We start from the raw sequence: 22,607 nt of genomic DNA on the forward strand, positions 1-22,607 counted from the left end.
GTTTTCGTATGCTGCACCTGTCCAAATTCGACGGAGACGGAGATCCGTCGGATCATCTGGGGATGTTCAATACCCTGATGATGGCCCACAACATTGGCCCTGAGCTGAGGTGTCTGATATTTCCCTCCACACCGACTGGACCAGCCAGGCAATGGTTCAAACAAAGCAAGAAACAATCAATCAGCTCCTGGAAAAATTTCTCTGCTGACTTCAAAAGGGCATTCCGAGCCTCCCAGGTCGCCCGCGTCAAGGCCGACTCTCTGGCTAACGTGAGGCAACAACCCGAAGAGCCTCTGAAGGCTTACTTGAGCAGGTTCGCAAACGTCGCTGCTCGGGCCAAAGACACAGACAACAGCTCCAAGCTCATGGCTTTGAGAACTGGAATCCTCGTCGGAGGGGGACTCTAGAACGAAATACAAAAGAAGGGAGTCAGCTCAGTGAATGAATTCCTGAATAAGGCCCAAGGATGGATCAACTTGGAGGAAGCCCAAGCCTCAGCTGCAGGAACCAGCCAGGTCCCTGAGCAGCCCGCTGGAGTGGGAACGGAGGTCGTGACAATGACCTAGAACGTTACACAAAATAACCAGTTCGGTGGAGGCAAAAGAAAGGGGAATGGCGAGGGCAACCAGCACGACCCAAAGAAGAATAAGTCCGTAGACAAATTTAAGCTGTTCTACGCGACTTATACTGAGCTCACCCACTCTAGGGAGAACATCTTCCTAGCGAACTCTGCTCGCCTCCCCTGGAAGAAGCCGGAGCCATTAAAGCACCAGAAGGGGAAGAGAGACACCTCCAAGTTTTGCCGTTTCCATAACGACGTTGGCCACAATACTGATGATTGTAGGCATTTGAAAGATGAGATCGAAACTCTCATCAGAGCCGGCCCCTTGGCTCAGTACGCGCGGAACAGGGTTCCAACAAGTCGACCTGCTCCGGAAGTCCCGGTCAGTCAGCCCGGGTCTCGGGTAGATCAAGACGTCCCTCCTCCAGTGATAGGAGGAGAGATATCCACAATCTCGAGAGGTCCGCATTTGGCTGGCGTGAGTAGGGGTGCCCAAAAGAGGTACGTAAACGAACTCAAGGCGCATAACGGAGTAGAGTTCGTCCTAGAGCAGCGTCTGCCAAAACAACAACGATTTGAGAGGCAACCAATCATTTTTATAGAAGAAGATGCTGGCCATGTCCAGTTTCCTCATAACGACCCTCTGGTCCTAGCAGTGCATCTCGCTAATCGGAGGGTTAGGAGGGTGTTGATCGATAATGGGAGCTCGGTAAACCTTCTATTCCAGTCCACGCTGGAGAAGATGGGTTTCACGGTCGCCGAGCTGAAGGCGACCTCCATGATGATGAATGGTTTTTCAGGAGAAGGATCAGCGGCTACAGGGATGATCGAGCTGGTGATCACCTTAGGAAAAGGACCTCGAACAGTCTCTAAACTCCTCGAGTTCGTGGTCATCGACTGCCCCGCTGCGTACAATGCTATTTTGGGTCGACCCACACTTATAGCTTTTGAGGCCATCACCTATGTTCGCCACCGAGCACTGAAATTCCCTTATTCCATGGGAATATGCACCGTCTGTGGTGATCAGCTCGCTGCCAGGGAATGCTACAGCATTTCCATGAAGGGAAAATCGAAACCCGGGCAGCTAGCGATGGCCATCCAAGGTGGAGGAGAGGAATCTCAGGAACCTTTAATTGATCCTGAGATTGAAAAACCTCAGAGCGCCGAAGGGGAAAATATCGTCTCAAGTGAGGATATTGACCCCCGAATAGGCGAGGATAAGTCCGAGCTCAAGGCCTTTGAAGAGCTTGAGGAAGTAAACATCGATCCACAAAATCCTTCACGGATGGTCAAGCTCGGGAAAAGCCTCTGTAGGGTAACCTGGATGTGTTTGCATGGTCACACGAGGACATGGTGGGAATTAGTCCAAGTGTCATCATGCACACCCTCCATTTGGATAAGAGCGTTCCTGCAAAGTCCCAGAAGCAAAGGCGCCTAGGAGCAACCCGGGCTGAGGCCTTAGAAGAAGTAGTAGCCCGGATCAAGAAATGTGGCTTTATCCGTGAATCTAAGTTTCCGGTTTGGGTCGCCAACCCCGTGCTGGTCACGAAGCCCAACGGGAAATGGAGGACCTACATCGATTTCTCCGACCTGAATAAAGCCTGCCCCAAGGATTGTTTTCCCTTGCCAAGGATTGACCAATTGGTAGATGCCAAGGCGGGGCATGAGCTCATGTCCTTTATGGACGCGTACTCAGGTTATAATCAGATCACCATGAATCCGGCGGACCAGGAGCACATCAGCTTCATGACCCCGACTAACGTCTATTGTTACAAGGTCATGCCATTCGGGCTGAAGAACACCGGTGCTACATACCAGAGGTTAGTAAATAGAATGTTCGCCAACGAGATCAGGAAGAACATGGAAGTGTACGTTGACGACATGCTGGTCAAGTCAAAGACTACCGATAACCATGTTTCCGACCTGGAAGAATGCTTCAAGATACTACGGGAGTACGGCATGAGGCTTAATCCACAGAAGTGCACTTTTGGGGTCGCATCCGGAAAATTCCTGGGTTTCATCGTCAATACCCAAGGAATCGAGGCAAACCCCGACAAGATTAGTTCATTGCTTGAGCTTCCCTCACCCAGGTCACGCAAAGACGTCCAAGGACTGACAGGAAGGGTGGCAGCCCTAAATCGGTTTATTTCAAAATCCACTGACAAGTGCCTGCCATTCTACAACCTGCTCCAAGGAAATAAGAAATTCGAGTGAACAGAGGAGTGCGAAAGTGCTTTCCTCGACCTGAAGGCACATCTGGCCGAACCACCCGTATTGTCCAAACCAAAGGTAGGAGAGCCCCTTTTTCTCTACCTAGCTGTCACAGAGGATGCAGCTAGTGTCGTATTGGTCCGAGAAGAAGACCGGGTTCAGAAACCAGTCTACTACATCAGTAAGAGACTTCTCGGGGCTGAATCCCGATACCCGTTGATGGAAAAATTGGTTCTGTCTTATCACGGCCTTCCGAAAGGTCAGGCCGTACTTCTAGTCCCACTCAATACACGTCATGACCGATCAGCCTTTAAGGCAGGTTTTGCAAAAATCTAAAGCATCAGGACGCCTGTTAAAGTGGGCTATCGAACTCAGTCAGTTCGAGATTTTGTACACCCCACGAACTGCTATAAAAAGTCAGGCCCTGGCCGATTTTGTGGCAGAGTGCACAGGATTCCGGGAGGATCCTGCAGAAGACTCACCCCAGGTCACCTCGGCCCAGACGTCGTGGAAGATCTTCGTGGATGGTTCATCCAATGAGAACGGCTCCGGGGCTGGAATCATTTTGATATCCCCTGAGGGACAGAGATTCCACTCGACACTGAGATTCGGATTCAAGGCCTCCAACAACGAGGCCGAATACGAAGCTTTGTTGGCCGGGCTAAGAGTAGCCCAGGAGCTGAAGGCGAGCTTCGTTCAGTGCTTCAGTGACTCCCAGCTCGTGGTAAACCAGGTGCTAGGCGAATATCAAGCACGAGGAACCAAGATGGCTGCTTACCTGGCAAAGGTAAAAGTTGAACTATCCGCGTTTGAGCGAGGCTCAATCGAGGAGATACCTCGGGAGCAGAACATTAACGCAGACGCTCTTGCCAAGCTCGCCACCTCCGGGAGACGGAGGCTTTGGGGTTAGTACCGGTAGAGTTCTTGGAGAAACCAAGTATAGAAGGAGTCGGGGCGGAGGTCGAGATGATCGACGGCAGGACGACCTGGATGACCCCCATCCTTGAATATCTCACCGAGGGGAAGCTACCTGAAGGGCGTAATGATGCACGGCAGGTACTGTACCAGGTCCCAAGGTATACGGTGGTAGACGGGGTGCTATACCGGCGTGGGCAATCCCTACCTCTCCTACGATGTGTTCTTTCAAGCAAAGCAAAGGCCATCCTGCAGGAAGTGCATGAGGGCTTTTGCGGGGATCACACTGGGGGGCAAAGCTTGGCCCTAAAGGTTTTAAGGCAAGGGTATTACTGGCCCACTTTGTCCAAGGACTCGATCTCGTATGTCAAGAAATGTGACAAGTGTCAGCGGTTCACCACAGTTGCCCGAGCTCCCCTACTGTGGCCCTACACGACGTCGTGTACCACGAGCAGGGGCTTGGGGGGCAAATGTACGCCCTGATTTTCCAACGGGCTATTAGCGAGCTGAGATACGGCCCGAATTATATCAGCCACGTGGATCCCCCATGACCGGAGCTGTTGTCATCAGGTCCTATCTCGTTAGCTCGGGGTATCCAAAGGTTCGCCAAGATTACTTAAGGACCGAGTCAGAACTGTGAAGGCCACAGGTCGAGGGGGCATCCAGCTCGCGGTACGAGCTGGAGTTGGAGGCTATGACCTTTTATAAAAGTCAACCACGCAAGGTAAACGTGCATATATCAGACATCACGTGTCTGATATACCCCTGACTTCTCGGACACGCAGTATGAACGTGCGTATTCAGGCACCCACGACTGGGTTGGGCCGTGCGACCCATTATCCCCCTTACCTATTGATTAGACCACACTTCACATGTCAAGGTTTAGGAATTAATCATGAATGTCACAGAAGTGACATGATAGGTAAGAAGGTCACGGGATGACCCCCCTTACCAACTCCCAGGTGCCCTCTCCTATAAATATGGAGACCCTGGGAGTTGCAAAGGATTTGATTTTACTGTGTAAGGAAATACCCTGTAAAGAATATCAGACATATAGCAATAACATTGGCTGGTGGAGTAGAAGGATTTTAACCTTCGAACCACCTCAAAAACGTGTTTGTATCATCAGTCCATTAAAATATCATTCATCAATTTCGGTTCATTATTAAGCACTAATCCATTCCTCTTATTTTCTTAATTACCTGTTGGCGAAGAACCGCGTCAACAAGTTAAAAAAATTTAGAGTAGCTCATTTGATGGAAAACCATTTTATCATATTTAAGCTATAATTGTAAAATATAGCTATTTTAAAGGAGTCATTGGGAGTGCTCTAAGGGTGCTCTACTCTATATTACAAAATACCTCACCAAAACATATTTTTTTATAATTTACCTCAAATTTTTATATTATATCATACATCAGCTTCTCTATTTTTTTCTTTACATCATTTAAATATCATATTTTTTTAAAATATTTTATTTATTTTAAGAAATAAAATAATTAAATATAATAATATCACACTCATATATATATATATAAAAGTTTATAAAAAAAATAATAAAATATTTATAGCTTGATGAATAATGTTTTACTACGTATAGAAAAATATTATTCATTTGGATAAAAAAAATATAAGTTTGTATTACCTATTGGAATACTATTTAACTATTTTTCTCTATATTATAAATAATAAGATATTTTAACTCATCAATTGAGAGTGCTCTAAGTAGATTTATTATCGCATAAAATAACTCTTCATGAGATACAACTAGCATAAGCTTACAACTAAGTTGATTTAGGGATAAAGTGAAGGATTAATTTAAAAAGCAGGAGATCCCTTTGAAGTGCTTGACTAAATAAAATGCTTCTATAGCTTGTAGCTTGGTACTACGTACGTACTAGAGCTAACTGACTTACACGGCGGCTTGCCAAATTTTGGTCATCCTGGCTGCAAAACGACGACCTATTCTAACACGTTAATTATTTAATTTAATATATATATATATTTATATATGACATCTTGGACATTTATGTCTGATTATTTACATAACTAATTTTTTATTTTTAAATCCACTAGCTAGGATAATACAAGCCAAAGTTGAAAACAAAAGATGTGAATAATAAATTAAGACATATTATTTGTTATTAATTACACATGATAATTCATATGGTCCACTCTTAATAAATTGTGTGATTGAAAAAAATGACACATATATTATTGTATACACAAATATTGTGTAAAAAAAAAATCTCAAAAGTATATATGGTGTAAAAAATGTGTATGTCTTGCATCACTCTTATTCATATAAATACTATATATATACATAAAGAAAACAATAGGACTAAAAAATATTCATCATACTTATCACATAGAAGTCTAGCCAAAAATATTATATAGTCACAAATATTATAATTTGTTGTGACTAAATATGTTTTAAATCAAAACAAATTTTATCATTAGTTGGTAGAGTTGTAATTTATTTCACAATCAATTTCAATTGTGTTGTAGAAAAAAAATAGTTGAAGCATAAAACTGTTGTGTTTTTGGTCCATTATAATTTGAAAGTATTGTTAAATGCAAAAAATAAATTATATTGTTTTATGAACTACAATTAGAGTTGTTTGTTAATATAAAATTGGTAATATATATAATGAACATTTAAAATATCTAATAAATATTTTATATTTTTTTTAAAATAAAATAAAAATATAAATTTTTAATTATATTTATTTAGTTTTAAACATTTTTATTTTAAATTATCTATATAATAAAAAAAGCGAGAAGAATATATAAATTATTATTTAAATTCTCCATAAATTCTTTGATAAACTATTATTTATCTGTTTGTCAAAAAACTTTATTATAAAAAAATAAATAAAAAGTAATTTTAAGGTTTTATAAAAATTTTACCAAATTGACCTATAATATGTACTAAAATTATATTAGTGTGGCAACTTGTAACTAAAAATTATATTACAAAAAAAATTATGTGGTGATTAAAAATTTATCACTTAATAATTTTTTTAAGAGGTAATCACAACAAATTGTGCGTGAAAACTATTTTTTTTAAGTAAAATATTTATCAATTTCAACATGTATTTATATATAGCTTCCTCTTGTGTTACTTAATTATTACAAATAAGTAACTATATACATTTCTATAAATATATATATATCCTCACAATATATATATATATATATTAATCGGGATATAGTATATTATACCCACCAATAACTGATTATTTTTTTATACGAGTGTATATTAGATTTATATTTTAGGAAATAATTGATTGTACTAAATATATATTAAAAGATACACAAAATAAACAACCTTACCTGGAAAGTCTGTCCTATCATCAACCAATTATAAAAAAAAAAAAAAGGCATAAATAGACATCGTGGTGGAATTTTCTTGGTTGAAAGAAATTATATATTTGAAAAGGGGTACGATGGAAAATAATCATAAGTGAAAATAATTAAATGTTCATATTTTTAATTTTGTAGTAAAATAGTTTAAGTATATTTTTAATATTATACATATTACCAAATGTATCATTTACCAAATAATTATTTTTTTCTAAATATTTTAATATTATAATATATGTATATTAGTTTTTATTATAATTTTTTTTTCGTTTTTTATAGATTGTTTAATAATATCCCATACCCATAAAAAAATTAAAAAATTAATATAACTTTAAAATAAAAATTACTTCTAAATAAATAATTTTTTTTATAAATTATGACAATTTAAGTAATAAACAACATAAAAATATCATTTCTTTATCATTAAAAATAAGAAAAAGAGTTTATTGTCCGTTTATATTAAAAAATTATATCCTTCATCTCAATCGAGCATTTTTGAGGGGCAGATCATCGATAGAGAAATAAGGCACAAAGAGGCTCCAATAAAAGATAAGATAAGGCTCAAGAGACCATGCCTTTTGAAAGAATGAAAGGAAAAATAAGAGCTTTTAGGTGTTAGATAATTCCTAACAGTAAAATGCTATAGTTTAAGAAGGGTCTAGAATTAGGGCTATTTTTGGTGGACTAGGCTTTCCTTTTTCCTTTTCCGGGACAAATGAGTAATTTAAATAGAGGAACAAATAGCTAGTACATTTTGGAAGGAAAAAAACCATGTGTTATTTCTTGTTATGAGTTATTCAAAACTCATGTATTTTTGTTGGTTATTATAATTATATACATCTAAAATGATACATTTAGGGTCTGATTGGTTCGCGATTAGAAAACTGTATTTTTGAAAAGTGGGATTCTGAAATGAAAATCTGAATTTAGTGACTGAAAAAATGTTTCTGAAAATGTGATTGGTTTAATGTCAGTAAACTGTTTTTGAGTTTTAAAAAACTGAATCTGTGATTGAGATTAAATTTGAAAATATAACAGAAACTGAATATGTGATTGGTTTAGCTGAAAGTAAAATTTAATTATATTGATAAATTAAAATTTAATAATATTGCATTAATTAAATTCATAACAATATTGCATTGTCATTAACTTTGATTTTTTTTATATTAAAGTTATATTTTTTTAGGACACAATTGATTAGTGATTTAAAAATTGTATTTTGAAAAAGTATGATTCTGAAAAAAGAATCTAGATTTAGTGTCTGAAAATATGTTTATGAAAATGTGATTGAATGTATTGTCCGTTAACTATTTTTTAGTTTTATAAAATTGAATAATTTTTTGGTAGAAAATCTAAAAATTGAATATGTAATATATATATATATATATTTTTGTATAATAATAATTGAACTGAAAATATTTTTTTATTTATTTGTTGTAATTTTTATTTGATCAATGATTTTTTTTAGCAAATATATTGTAAATTAGAATTAAATTATATTATGTTATATAATTTTATAATTAATTATTTTACTAAATTTATATAGATAAAAATTTTAAAAAGTAGATTGACTTGTAAAAATGACAAAAGTAAAAAAATCAAGAATATATGAAAAATAGCAAGAATTTTTTTTTTTTTTTAAATAGTAAGATTATACTGAAAACATTAAGGGGCTAATTGGTAGTTAATTCAAAAATATAATTTTAGAAAATTATTTTCAAATCAAATGATTTGAAAATAAAGAAAACAACAATTTGTTGTTTTCTCTTTTGCTGAAGGATTTTAACTTAGTTTTCAAAAACCGTTTTTTTTATTTTCTAAAACAAGTGTGCCAATCAAGTTTTCATTGCTGTTTTCATTTCTTAAAATCTGAAAATGATAAAACTGTTTTTGAATCCCCTACCAATCACACCCTTAAGTTCTCATGGATAGGCACGGCAATCTTTTTATTTAAACAATTTTCCAATATTCTAGAAAAATATATATAGCTAGTAGGTGATCTATCCTATATTAGCCAATCAAATAATAATAATAATAAACCTCTGAGTAAAGAGATTAAATGGATCATTGATCAGTGCTTGACTATAATTATGAGGATAACGACAACATCAATAAATTTCTAACTAAAAAAATGTTTTTCTTTTACAAGTGCCTTTTTGGTATAAATGTCTCATTTTTCTATAATGATGATCCATTGGCCGCCGCCGCCTGCTGCCTGGTTTATCTAATAAATTATTACAATATTATAATATACATGGTGTGAAATATATTGTATACACCGAAGTGAAATAATAAGAAAAATAAAACTAATTCCACTTTCCATCACTATAAATATCTTGACATTATGATTCAATAATCCACAACACTAAAATCTTCGAAATATATATAGCAAAAAAAATGGAGTTAGGAGGTCGTATTGATAGAATGTCACCACTAGTGGTACTATTATTCACATGCATGGTTACTGTTCTCCAAACCACTCGTGCCCAAGACTCTCCGCAAGACTTCCTCAACGCCCACAACGCGGCGCGCGCGCAGGTCGGTGTGGGGCCAATCAGATGGGATAACACGGTGGCTGAATACGCGCGTCGATACGCCAACCAACGCAAGGGTGATTGTAGTCTGGTGCACTCCCAAGGGCCTTACGGCGAGAACATAGCATGGGGAAGACCTGACCTTTCTGGCGTCAACGCCGTGAAGATGTGGGTGGCGGAGAAGGCCGACTACGATTACAACTCCAACACATGCCGCCCTGGGAAGGTTTGTGGACACTACACTCAGGTGGTGTGGCGTAACTCGGTTCGTCTTGGGTGTGCTAAGGTTCGGTGTGATAATAATCGGGGTTCCTTTATTACCTGCAACTATGATCCTCCGGGCAACTGGAATGGCCAGCGACCTTTTGATGTGTTAGCATCGTATGTTGAGCAATTCTAACTCGATCCATGATCGATCAATATTGTCATCGTGTGATGATAGTGTTTGATGAAAAAGGCTATGCTCTACAAGATGTGTTTGGCAACACTAGTTTCATTTTGATTTTCTGTGTGTGAAGGAGATTTTCTTAAGAGTTGTTTTGAGAAAATTCTCAACACTTGTTTGAGAACTTTTCTTTGTTTCTATTCAGAAACGGAAGATAAGAATTAATAAAAGACCAAACGCATTTTAAGTATATAAACAAAAATTTGTATCTTCAATTTTATTCCATATTAATTTTCTTACAATGTATTACTTTTAGATTTTAAATTATATTATCTAGGGAGCGTTTGAGATTTTGCACATTTTAATATATATATATTTAATTCTTGTTATAACATGTACGTAGGGAATAAAGTACTTTCAAAGGGGAAAAAACGAGTTAATTTTTTTTAAGTCTCCGTTGTTCAATTGATTAAGTGCGCGTAAAATGTGACTTTTTTTTTTCATTAAGAACATAAATCTTGTAACAATACAGCAATAAGTTCGGAAGGAGCGTCATCCGCTCTCAACCTACGATCAGACGGATAACAAGTAGTTCTAGCAAGAAAATGCGCTACATTGTTAGCTGAACGTTTAATGAACTTGACAGAAACAAATCTCAATTTAAGGTCAGCCAATAGGCTTTTACACTCAGCAATTAAACATCCAAAATAGGACTGAAGGAGGGAAGAACTGCGTAATGCTTGAACCACCAGCAAGCAGTCTGTTTCAAGCTCCACATTGCTCCATCCAGAGAACTTAATCCAACTGAGCGCCTCTTTAATGGCTATGGCTTCAGCTACTTCGGGTTTGACCGAGCCTCTTCGGCACTGCGCAACTGCTTCAACCAGATGACCACGATGATTTCGAGCCACACAGGAATAACTGTAGCATCTCTCGGATTCGAACAGAGCAGCATCAGTGTTGATTTTAAGAGAGCCATCTTCTGGGGGAGTCCAAACTGGGTTGCCATCACCTTGATTAATAAGGGCCAGAGCTAAGTCAAAATGCTTATCCTGGGCATTTTGCCACTGACTAACCACCGTTCTTGCCAAAATAATGATCTCTCCCACTTCCATTCCTTTTTGATTCCACACTAACTCATTCCTATTTTTCCAAAGGGCCCAACATACCATTGAGACCAACTCTCGACTAGCACCAGAAAAAGTATCAAAGTTAGAGGAGAGCCAATTCGAAAAGGTACCAGGGACAAGGGTAGATATTCCAAGACCGAGCCTATCCCAACATGCAGTAGAAAAAGGGCATGAAACAAGGATATGGCTAATCGATTCCCTATCCAGATTACACAGAGGGCAAAAGACATTAAGTGGAACCTGCTTTAATTGTAGCTGAACTTTTGTGGGAAGACAATCCTGCGATGCTTGCCATAGAAAATTTTTAACTTTGGGGGGAACCTTGAGATTCCAAAGCTTACGCCAGAAACCGGAGTTATCAGCTGTTGAGGAGCTAGTTTTGTCTATCTGTAACTGGGCATAGGCACTCTTCACTGTATATTGGCCCAATCTATCATACCGCCAAGACCAACGATCTTCTTCTCCTTCCCCAATCGGTATTCCCAAAATTAAATTGACATCCCTGTCAATGAATAGATCTGATAAAAGGTCTATATCCCACTGAGATCGCCCCATCACCATAAGAGAGGAGACCCTTTGATTCACCAATGAAGGGTGAGTCGAGTGTACGAAGGGGTCCTCCACGCAGGGAAGCCACGGATCCGTCAATATGGAGACTGTTCTCCCCGAACCCACACAGACAGAGGCACCTTTTTTTATTAGAGTCTGTGCTTCCATTAGACTACGCCATATATAACTTGGGTTATTACCCAACTTGGCTGTTAAGAAAGACCCACGGGAATAGTATCTTGCCCGATATAGCTTGCTTACCAAAGAATCTGGGTTATTAAGTAGCCTCCAGCACTGCTTCCCAAGAAGAGCTACATTGAAATCATAAAGAATACGAAATCCAAGCCCACCCATTGCCTTCGGAGCGCTCATTCTTTCCCAACTCATCCAATGAATGCCATATTTTTTCTTTGGAGATGACTTCCACCAGAAATTACTCATAGTCCTTTGCAAATCTTTAGAAAGTTCCTTAGGAAGTAAAAACACGCTCATTGCATAATTAGGAAGAGCTTGTGCTACAGTATTTAATAAAATCTCCTTACCTGCCCGAGATAGGAATTTGTTTTCCCACCCAAGCACACGCTGCTGAATGCGGTCCTTAAGATACCCCAATAAGCTAGACTTTTTACGACCCAACATACTTGGGAGGCCCAAGTAGGTGGTAGTGTCATCTGCCTCGTGTATATCCAGCTCACCACAAATATCGTCACGAACTCTTGCCTCCGTATTTCGACTAAAAAATATGGATGATTTCTCACAATTGATTTTCTGACCAGAGGCTTCCTCAAACTAAGTAAGTAGCTGCTTTACCTGACTAGCCTCATCCCTATTAGCTTTGCAGAAGATGTAACTATCATCTGCAAAAAACATATGGGATATGAGAGGGGCACCACGAGATACTTGAATACCTTTAAGGAGATTTTTACGCTCATAGTCCTTTAGTAGAGCTGAAAAACCCTCTGTACATATAATGAACAAATATGAAGATAAAGGATCTCCCTGTCTTAGCCCTCTTTCTGGAACGATATGGCCAAATTCCCTCCCTACATGAGAAATTTGATATCTTGCAGACGTGACACACACCATGAAGAGCCTGATTAGTTTTTCTGAGAAACCCATCCGCCAAAGTACGGCTCTCAAATAGGACCACTCTACTCGATCATAGGCCTTACTCATATCTAACTTTAGAGCCATGTAGCCTTGTTTCCCCTTGGTCTTTCTTTTCATGTAATGCATGATTTCATAGGAAATCATAATATTATCTGTGATCAATCTCCCAGGAATAAAAGCAGAATGAGTCTCTGAAATAACTGAGTCAATAACACATTTCAATCTATTAGCAAGAACTTTAGAAACAACCTTATAAAGGACATTACATAGGGAAATAGGACGAAGGTCACCCATAGATAACGGTTGTTTCTTTTTTGGTACTAATACAATATTTGTAAAAGTGAGCTCCTCATCAAATAATTCGGTATCCCAAAAATCACGAACCAATTGGGTAACATCAGAACCCACTACACCCCAATGTCGTTGATAGAAGCCAGGAGACATACCATCTGGGCCAGGGGATTTGTCAGGGTGCATTTGAAATAGGGCTCTTTTCACCTCATCCTCCTATATTGGTAGCAACATCATATCATTTTTCTCAACAGACAGGGTACGGTTTATACACTGAACAGGAAAGTCCCAAGCCGAAGTAGTAGACTTAAAGAGAGTTTGGAAATATTCCACCAAAACTCCTTGTAACCCGTGGTCCCAACCCACCAAAACACCATCGTTGTTGCGAAGTTTCTCAATCTGATTGGTGCGTTTTCTAGTTCTGGCAGCAGCATGAAAGTACTTAGAATTATTATCTCCTTCCTTTAGCCATAGCTGTTTAGACCTCTGCCTCCAAAAAATCTCCTTTTGTGTGAGAATTTCAAACAGTTTTTTATTCTCTTCATTGAACTTGCGGACAGAAATGGCATCAATACACGGCTTGAGAGACTTGATTCTTCGATTACACTCAGTGATTCTTTTATGGAAAGTCCCTGTAATCTCTTTTCCCCAAACTGCCAGCTCCCTCGCACACATGGCTAATTTCTCGCGAAAGGGCTTGCCTCGATGGGTTTGCCAAATATCCTCCACCAACTTCCTACACATTGGCTCCCTCAACTAGGCATTTTCGAATCTAAAGGGGCGGGTATGAGGTACATTGCGAACAGCCAGAGGAGAGAGTAAAATCGGACAATGGTCCGAGGTAGTTACTTCGACATTAACAAGAGAAGCTTGAGGAAAAAGATTCAGCCAGTTAGTAGACACAAGAGCACGATCCAGCCGTACTTCAATGAAATTGGTTGAGCCCCTTCCTCTCTCCCAAGTAAAGGAATAACCGAGCATATCTAGATCAACCAAATCTCCATAACGAAGTGCATTCTGAAATCCAGATATCAACCAAGAGGGATAAGGCTTACCCCCACGTTTGTCTTGATTGCTAAGAACGTTGTTCATGTCGCCAATCACGCACCAAGGAGTGGAAGAAGAGTCGGCCAAGGTTTCCAAGAGTTTCCATGTATTATGTCTTCTAGACCTATTAGGCTCACCGTACAGACCTGTAAGTCTGTAATCAGGGCTGCCACGAGAAGATAGAAGAAGATCAATGTGAGATTGGCTGAAGGAAATAATCTAGGCCTCCTGTTGATGCCTCCAAAGAAATGCAAGCCCACCACTATGGCCTATTGAGTCCACAACAATCAAACCTTCAAAGCTCAAACTCTTTTTAATTCTATCAACTTTATCCTTTTTACATAAAATTTCACACAAGAAAATAAAATTGGGTTTCTTACGGAGGACAAGCTCCTTTAGGAATTGAACATTCCGCGGGGTCCCAAGCCCACGGCAATTCCAGCTTAAGATACTCATGACTCCTGGCGGGACCGTGGACCGGGTCCCGCCGAAAATAAGTTTTTTGGACTGCCTTCATCTATAGGATGCATAAACATGGGCTCATCACCATCAGATTCTGGACTCACTTCAGTCTCGAGGCCCACCAGATCACTAGGTCCCAAATCAGGACTAGCCCTTCTCTTCTTGGTTTCAATGAGAATAGACCCACTATTGATTACCCCAGAGTGATTTGCAATATCTTGCATGATATAAGTGGGATTAATGGGTGGTTGACCATCATTAGCATCTTTCCCGTTACTAGCCATTAACTGCACCCCACGATTTGGGGAATTGATCTGATTGCCGAAAATCAAGGGAGACGATCCTGGTATGTTCACACTGCCCTGCCCATCGCCAATGAGAACTGAAGTGGGGATTATGGCCGGCCTTTCCCCAGGACTGCGTATCTCCTCCTCCTTCCAGCTGCTACGAATCCATTGGGCACTGATAAGCTTGGTCTGACGACGGAATGGAGCTCTCATCCACTCACCGTATGGCTGGAAGATTTCTTCCTCAGGTAGTTCAAATCTTTTTGGGCAAAATTTTTCTGAATGATCAATTCGTCCACAGATAAAACAGAACGTAGGAACGTTCTCATATTTGAACGTAACCCATATCCACTCATTGTCACCTTTATGGATGCGCATCCTTCTCTTGAGGGGCAGGTGCAGGTCAATGGTAATTCTAATTCGCATATAATCCCTCCAAACACCCATGAAATTTTTAGGACACGATTCCTTGAATTTACCAATAAAACCACCGACTGCTTCAAGAATTCTGGAAGTCATAAAGCCTATAGGTAGGTCGTGCACCTGGACCCAGAGATCCAATGTGTTCAAGGAGATTAGGCGTGGATTACAATTACTCTCCATCCGTGAGATCACTAGGACTCTCCGATTAAAGAACCATGGACTGCCATCTATAACACGTTCGATATCTATTTCGTGAAAGAACTGGAATAGGAATTTGTTAGTATCAAGCTCCTTCATGTACACCCCCTTGCCTGGTTTCCATAAGGCAGCTAACGTTTGCTGCATTGAAGGGAAATCCAAAGCCCCTGGAGCGATGAATCGACCAACAAGGCACAACCTCCAATTGAAATCGTTGTCGTCCACCGCCGCAACATCTCCCTCCTGAATAGCCAGACCGCCTTCATCTTCCTCAGACAAACTGATCTCGAACATCTTCTCTGGCAGCGTACTAGAAGAAGCCATCGTCACCACCACAAAGAAGACAAGAAATCTGATAGTATAGAAATCAATACCAGAACTACAAGAGGACAGAGACTTCTAAACCCTGTACGATACGACCATGACAAAAGTCAAGACATTACAGTATGAACTTAATTGTAAAATGTGACTTTTAGTAGTGAAAATTAATAAAAATATATTAGGGATTCAATGATATAAGAATTTGTAAATTTAGATGTACATATATAAGTGTAATATAAAATAAAAGACAGATCTAAAATTAGAGCAAGCAAATATAAATGTGGTTGTCATGACATATATCAAGTGATTTTTATCTTGTTAATTAAGCATCATATTCATACATATTAATAAGAGTATTTTTATTTGGTATTTTAAAATGTACAGCATTACACGAATTAACTCTTTACGATTGACTAATAATATTAATTATAAATTCAAATTATGTGAACTGATATTGAATTATATTAATAGCGCTGAATTTCCAATTTAATCCACGTTGCTCTAGACAAAGTCAAAAAGTATTGTATAGCAGATACATTATTAATGTCGTGGTCGCTATAAAACAATGGCCACAGTAACATCATTATCATAAAACTCGTTAGGATAAGATTGCCATAAAGTGGGTTATATATATTATATTATAAATAGCAGTAACGAATTTTATATTTTAATGTGTTAAAAAAGACATTTTAAATATATAGTAAAACATCTTTATAGTAATAATATTGAGACCAATATACTTTATTAATATAAGGAGATTATAATTTAATAAAATTATATCTATAAAATATTAAAAATATACACATTTAAATCTACATTAAATAATAATTGATAAAAATGATCAAATTTAATGTATAATCATTGATAAATAAAAATGACATAAAAGTATAAGTACAATATACATATATTTATAATGTTAGAAATATACAAATAGTATACCAAAAAGGGCCTAGGACACTAAAATCTAACTGAATTAAAAAAATATCATGCTTGGTAAAAAACTATGATCAAGTGACTCAAAATTTTGGGCGCCAACTTTTTTACTATGCTTTTGTTGTTTTTTCGATATTTTTGCTATTAGATATAATTCTTATTTTTCTTTTGTTTCTCTCTAAATCCCAAGTATTCTTCCATCCCTTTGGTATCTTAAAAGCCCTCAAAGCAACGATGAAATCCCTATTTCCAAGTAATTGTAAGCAAATGATTTCTGGAATTAGTGCAACCATATGGAGCCTTTTCTTCTTCTCACTACAAGAAACAAGGTTTTTGCCGGCGCAATTCGGAATTGCGTCGGCAAAAACAACTTTTATCGGCGCAATTTTGCGCCGGCAAAAGTAACACTAGTTTAAAAAAAAATACCATAGACTTTTGCCGGCGCATTTCACCTAACGCGCCGGCAAAAGTCAATTTTGTGTCGGTAAAAGTCGGACTAAGTAAAACGACACCGTTTTGTGCTAGGGTTTATTAAATACTTTTTCCAGCGCATTTTTAGACTTTTTCCAGCGCAACGAAACGCGCCGACAAAAGTCATAGCGATATTAGACCTGCCGTGAGCCCTTCTTCCCCATTTCAGTTTTTTTTTTCAGAAAAAAGCTTCTCTCTCTCCCTCCTCTGTGTTAATGGAACCGACCACCCCGTGAGCCATAATCCCACCGTGGCTCAGCTCATATAGGGAAGCTTCTCTCTCAAGGTTAGTAAATCAAATGGGAAATTTTTTAACATTTTTAGATTTTTTTTCTCTATATCTCGTTTAGTAATTGTATTTTTTTTTATTCTCTCTCTATAAACAGGTGTTACAGCTCCAATCTCTCGGTGGAACAACTCCAAAGGTTAGTTTATGTATATATTTATATCTGTTTATATATATATATTTCGGTTTATATATATATTTATATCAGTTTATATATATATATGTATATATCTGTTTATATATATCAGTTTATATATATGTATATATATTTATATGTGGGTATATATATATATGTATATTTATATTTATATGTTTGTTTTTTTATATATGTATATATATGTTTATATGTATATGTATGTGTGTGATATTTGGTATTATAATTATATTTTTCTGTTTAAAAAAACAAATAAATCTGTGTAGTTTTAGAAAAATGAGATTACTAATGAAAAAAAAATATCGTTTTAGTATTTATTAAAAAAAAAAACTTATTTGAGTATGTATATTTTTTTAATTTTAATGCTTAATATGTATATTAAAAAATAGATTAGATTATGTATATTAAAAATATATATTATAATTTTTTATATTAAATATTATTTGGTTATAAATATTTACTAAATAAATTGTTTTGATGTTACTGATATAAAAAAATTTGATATATGTTATTAATCTTGGTTTATGTTGTGCATGCTATGAGAATATTCTGTATATTGTGTGTAGTTTGCAGGTTTTATAAATTTTGGGATAGTTTAAAATATAACTGTTATGCTGGCCAAATTTCGTTAGTCTTAGGAGAATTTACATTAATTACAAAAAGTATAGCCACTAACATTAATTTTTATTTTAATGCTTTATATTTATTTGTTTCTCTTAATAAAAACTATTTTTAAGATATTTTTATAATATATGTTTTTTGTATTTATTAATTTTTTTTTGTAAAATAAAAAAAATACATTTGAATATGTACTTTTTTTATTTGAATGCTTTATATGTATTTGTTTATTTTTGCTTGTTAATATTTATTATATTGTATTTTGTGATATATATATATTAGTTAAAGTATGAACATAAAAAAATTAAGATTAATAATGTATGTTTATATTTTTAAATTGTTTTATATTAAATGTGTTGACGCCGTTTTTCGTCAACTTAAAATGTAGAGCACGTAAACAGTAAAGAATTATGGCCAGGAAAACACAGTAAAACAAGGAGAGTTTTTTACGTGGTTCAGCAGTTAACTCTACCTAATCCACGAGTCTTTGTTATTAGAACTTAGGAAATTTCTGAAAATCCTTCAGGGATGAATTCTCCAGAGTTTCTCTCAAGATCACAAAAATTCGGTCCTTTACAAAGGTACATGACTTCTCTATTTATAGAGGAAGTCTCAGAATACTCTCCCACACATTTTTGGAAGTTATCCTATATATTAATAAATTTAATGGCTTTGAATCCTGTAACTCCTATATACAAGGAAACGTCCCCTGAAGACCAAGGGGCGTGTAACCGACTATAAATATCCCTTTATTGTAGGGAAGTTACAACAATAATATATCTTGAAAGCATGGACTGTGTCCCTTCAAGAGACCTATTAAGTCGTTCGAGATCAGCAATTAGCATCATGCCCGTCTAAGCCTCTGAGCGAAGTACAAGTTGTCTTGTTTTCCAGAAATCAGTTCGGAGAGGGTAAGTGCTACCGAGGCCGCGTTACCCCGAGCTCACACTCATAGCAAGCTCGGGCCCCGAGGCCGCGTTACCCCGAGCTCACACTCATAGCAAGCTCGGGCCACTTGTTCCGAGGTCAATATGACAATGGACATACTCCAATGTTCTGTCTTCCGAGCTTGCAAGAACTTCGAGGTTGTCCATCTTCGAGGTTGCCACCTGCATTGAAGGTTCGGTATCTATATTACGAGCATGTATTTCGACCATCTCGAACTCACCCCTGACGGATCTAGCTTTCGAGGTTACGACCTCAAGTCTCGAAATCTGGATGTAACATTTTGCCCCCTCAAAAGTATTTGTTCAAATCCTATGAGAAGGAAACTTTTGAACTACTTTCTTTGGGAACCGCACCATCACATATACTCGAGTGTCGACACGCGTCAGTTGAGTATTGCTTATTTAAGGTACTCGAGTGCCTCGGTAATCAGCCCATAATCGTTCGCCTGCCACCTTTACGACACCATCTCCCTGGGCGTTGGATTTGATACGGAATCTGGCCAATGGCCTAGATTACTCCTTCTATTAAGATTTCTGATAGCCTATATATAAGACTTCAGTCGTCCTCTTCCTCTCATTTTCACGTTTACCAGAAGAAAAAAGAGAAGAGAAAACCAGAGGCAAGCCCAGAAAGTGTTTGGTGTTACATGTTCTCTCGCCCAAAAAAACAAAGGACCACCAGCTTGTTCGAGACCGTGAGGTCATACCTGTAGCCTCTTCTTCAGTCATCTGTTTCTCTGCAATCACCACCTTCAGTGCGTAAGTATCTGATCTTAACTTTTATGTATATCTTCTTTTTTCTTTACGCCAATTTCTGCCTTTGTTGCTTTTACATTTCTGGGAATGTGTTGGTTTATTCTCTAGTTTGATATACTAAGATACTTTGATTGATAGATATTAGTTTAGGTTCCCCATTACTGGTTTTGAATCCAGTTCAAACGTATGAAGACCCCAAATATGGTCTTTTTCTGGGTTTTCAAATTTTAGAGGACATATCTTGCACACCAAGATATCGGGTACAAAATCTTGATTTTAAAGAATGCACGATACTCAAAAATACCATTTTTGAATAACCGCCACCTTTTTCCCTGATATTTCAGGATTCTAAAAAATTAGACCCACTTCCCTCCCTTTTTCGTGAAGTACACGTCGTGACACTTAACCGGGTCTCTAGGATCGAACTCATCTTGTATCCAAGCATTTTTGAGCTTGACCCACCAAGATCGTTATTCTTGATTCCTTGCATGCATGGCCCTCACCACTTTTTTCTTTCTTGCTAGATGTCACAAAATCTGGAAAGATGGTGGGGGTCGTTGCTTGCCATCCCATATTCGCCCAAAACTCTGAGCCCAGAGTCGTTGTTTACCCGGAACCAGCGTCTGATTCGTGAACACGAGCTAGCTCGCGAACAAGAAGAAACCCGAGCTCATTATCGTCGTCAAATCGTCGAGGTCATAGAGAAGAAGAGAAAAATCCTTCGCGAGGATCTTTATCTGGAATCTAACTCAGGGCCCAGACCGATCCCCCTTGATCCCAGGCTGAAAGGGACAGTTGCGTACAACCCGGGAGATCTTCGATTCTCACTGATGGGGGAACCCTCTACCTCACACCCGAGGAGAGAAATTTTCGAGGCCGAGCATTACTGGAGCTAGGTTACCTCGCTAGGTCAGATAAACGATATCCTGGCCTTTCATGGTATAAGATTATCAGGCTCGCTAAGGTGTCGAGCCCCCACCTCCCAAGAGCAAAGCTGTTGCGCTCCAGGAGATGGGAATCTTGACAACAAGCTGAGATATGCGACTTGGAGCCAGGAGCACATGAAGGTAAGAGTGATACTACCTTGGAAGTCTTTCTTCAAGGACTTCACATACTTCGTTGGGTTGGCCCCATTCCAGCTCAACACTAATTCTTACAGGGTTCTGTCTGCCCTGAGGTCGCTATACCACAAGCTGAAGTGGGAAGGACCATCGCCAGAGGAGATCCTGTATCTTTTCTGCTTGAAAATCAATCCCTCCCGAGCTCGGGGAGGAAACAGCTTCTATTATCTCTCGAGCTACCCCAAGGAGAAAAAGGTGTTTGAGGATCTTCCCAACCATCCTCCTGACTTTAAGAAGGCCTTCTTCTGGAGAGATGGCCTAGCTCCGTCTCGATATTATTCGTTTAGAAGGATTCGTAAGTATCCCAACCTCCTTCTTTTCTGTGCTCAGACTTTTGTCTATAGGCCCATACTTAGTTGAAATGTATTTTATTTTCTAGCCAAATATCATCGTCCTACTCCTACTGACGAGATGAAGGAGCATAGAGAGACTCTGCTCCAACTCCCTTATGGCAGGAGATCCCTCTTATACCTTTTGCATGAAGGTAAGCTCCGAGCTTGCGGGCTCTTGGGAAATGTCCAGTCCACCTTGGATTGGTCCAAAAAAATATGACCGCTGGGAGCTCGTGCCTTTGCCAACAGGAATCCTCCCCCCAAGGAGAGAGGTGAGGCCCCCGCCTGTAGTTCGCCGAAGGAGCCTGCGATCAGGGAACGAGGCCAACAATGAAGCCTCAAGCTCGGGCTCGGATGATCAAGGTACAGTCATCCTAAGCTCGAAAATGTGGTCCCCCGCCCTATTAAAACACAAAATCGATAGGTTAGTATTGTGCGAGGACGATATGGACCATTTTTATGTATGGACTTGGGTAGATGAACAGGTTCATAGGTTCGATAGCTGGCTCGGGAAATACGACACTATGTATAGCCTGAACGAGGTATGGAACGGAATAGCTGTCCAATATGGGACCAACGACTATAGGGACCTTTCGAGGTTGACGTCCACCTATAGGGAAGGTACTCCCCCTGCCTCTTCTGAAGATGGGGGAATTTCATGGTCTCCGAGCTCAAGCTCGGAGGAGAGTTCCAGTTAGGTTTTTCTCCACTTATTATTATTTTTTGATGTCTTCTACGTTTGTTAGCACCATGCTAAATCTTGATTGCAACTGTGCAGGTGCCATGGACTCTGACCTTGACGTCGTGCTCTACAGTGGCGAGGGGGCTTAGACGAGTAAGTGCCCAAGAGGTTCGCGGAGGTCAGACCGACCCTCCAAAATCCTCAAGCGCATTGAGAAGACTCCACCAGCTCCAACTACTGCGAGCACAGCCGAGGACCCGACTGCCCAGGTCGACTCATCCGTCTCGGCCGCACCTGCCATGTTTCCTCCGGCTACAATTCCTCCAGCACTCAGCCAACCCCCGAAAAAACCCTCAACCTCCAAGTCACTCTTGCCATTGGCCCGACCTTACATTGATGAGTTCGTGCTTGATAGTGCCACCGGGGCCCACGGAGCTGTAATTGGCTCAGATATCCTCTCTCGGATGGGTCAGAGTCTTGCGGGATTCGACGCTGATCACTGGGAGTTTGTGAAT

At 38.8% G+C, this 22,607-nt stretch overlaps 2 protein-coding genes across 2 annotated transcripts; one reads left to right on the forward strand and one right to left on the reverse strand.

The window, feature by feature from the left end:
- Positions 1-9,400: 9,400 nt before the first annotated feature.
- LOC133789088 (pathogenesis-related protein 1-like) lies at positions 9,401-10,236 on the forward strand. The gene has a single exon (XM_062226811.1). It carries the CDS (start codon positions 9,453-9,455, stop codon positions 9,987-9,989), a length of 537 nt encoding a protein of 178 aa, XP_062082795.1. The 5' UTR covers positions 9,401-9,452; the 3' UTR covers positions 9,990-10,236.
- A 3,574-nt stretch (positions 10,237-13,810) lies between these two features.
- Positions 13,811-15,795, reverse strand: LOC133798519 (uncharacterized). The gene is made up of 2 exons (XM_062236875.1): positions 14,636-15,795; positions 13,811-14,267 (listed from the first exon to the last, which is right to left on the reverse strand). The coding sequence occupies exons 1-2, from the start codon at positions 15,793-15,795 to the stop codon at positions 13,811-13,813; spliced, it is 1,617 nt and encodes a 538-aa protein (XP_062092859.1).
- Between the last annotated feature and the right edge of the window lie 6,812 nt (positions 15,796-22,607).

The sequence above is a fragment of the Humulus lupulus genome, chromosome 1 (assembly GCF_963169125.1).
Source record: "Humulus lupulus chromosome 1, drHumLupu1.1, whole genome shotgun sequence".
NCBI lineage: Eukaryota > Viridiplantae > Streptophyta > Magnoliopsida > Rosales > Cannabaceae > Humulus > Humulus lupulus.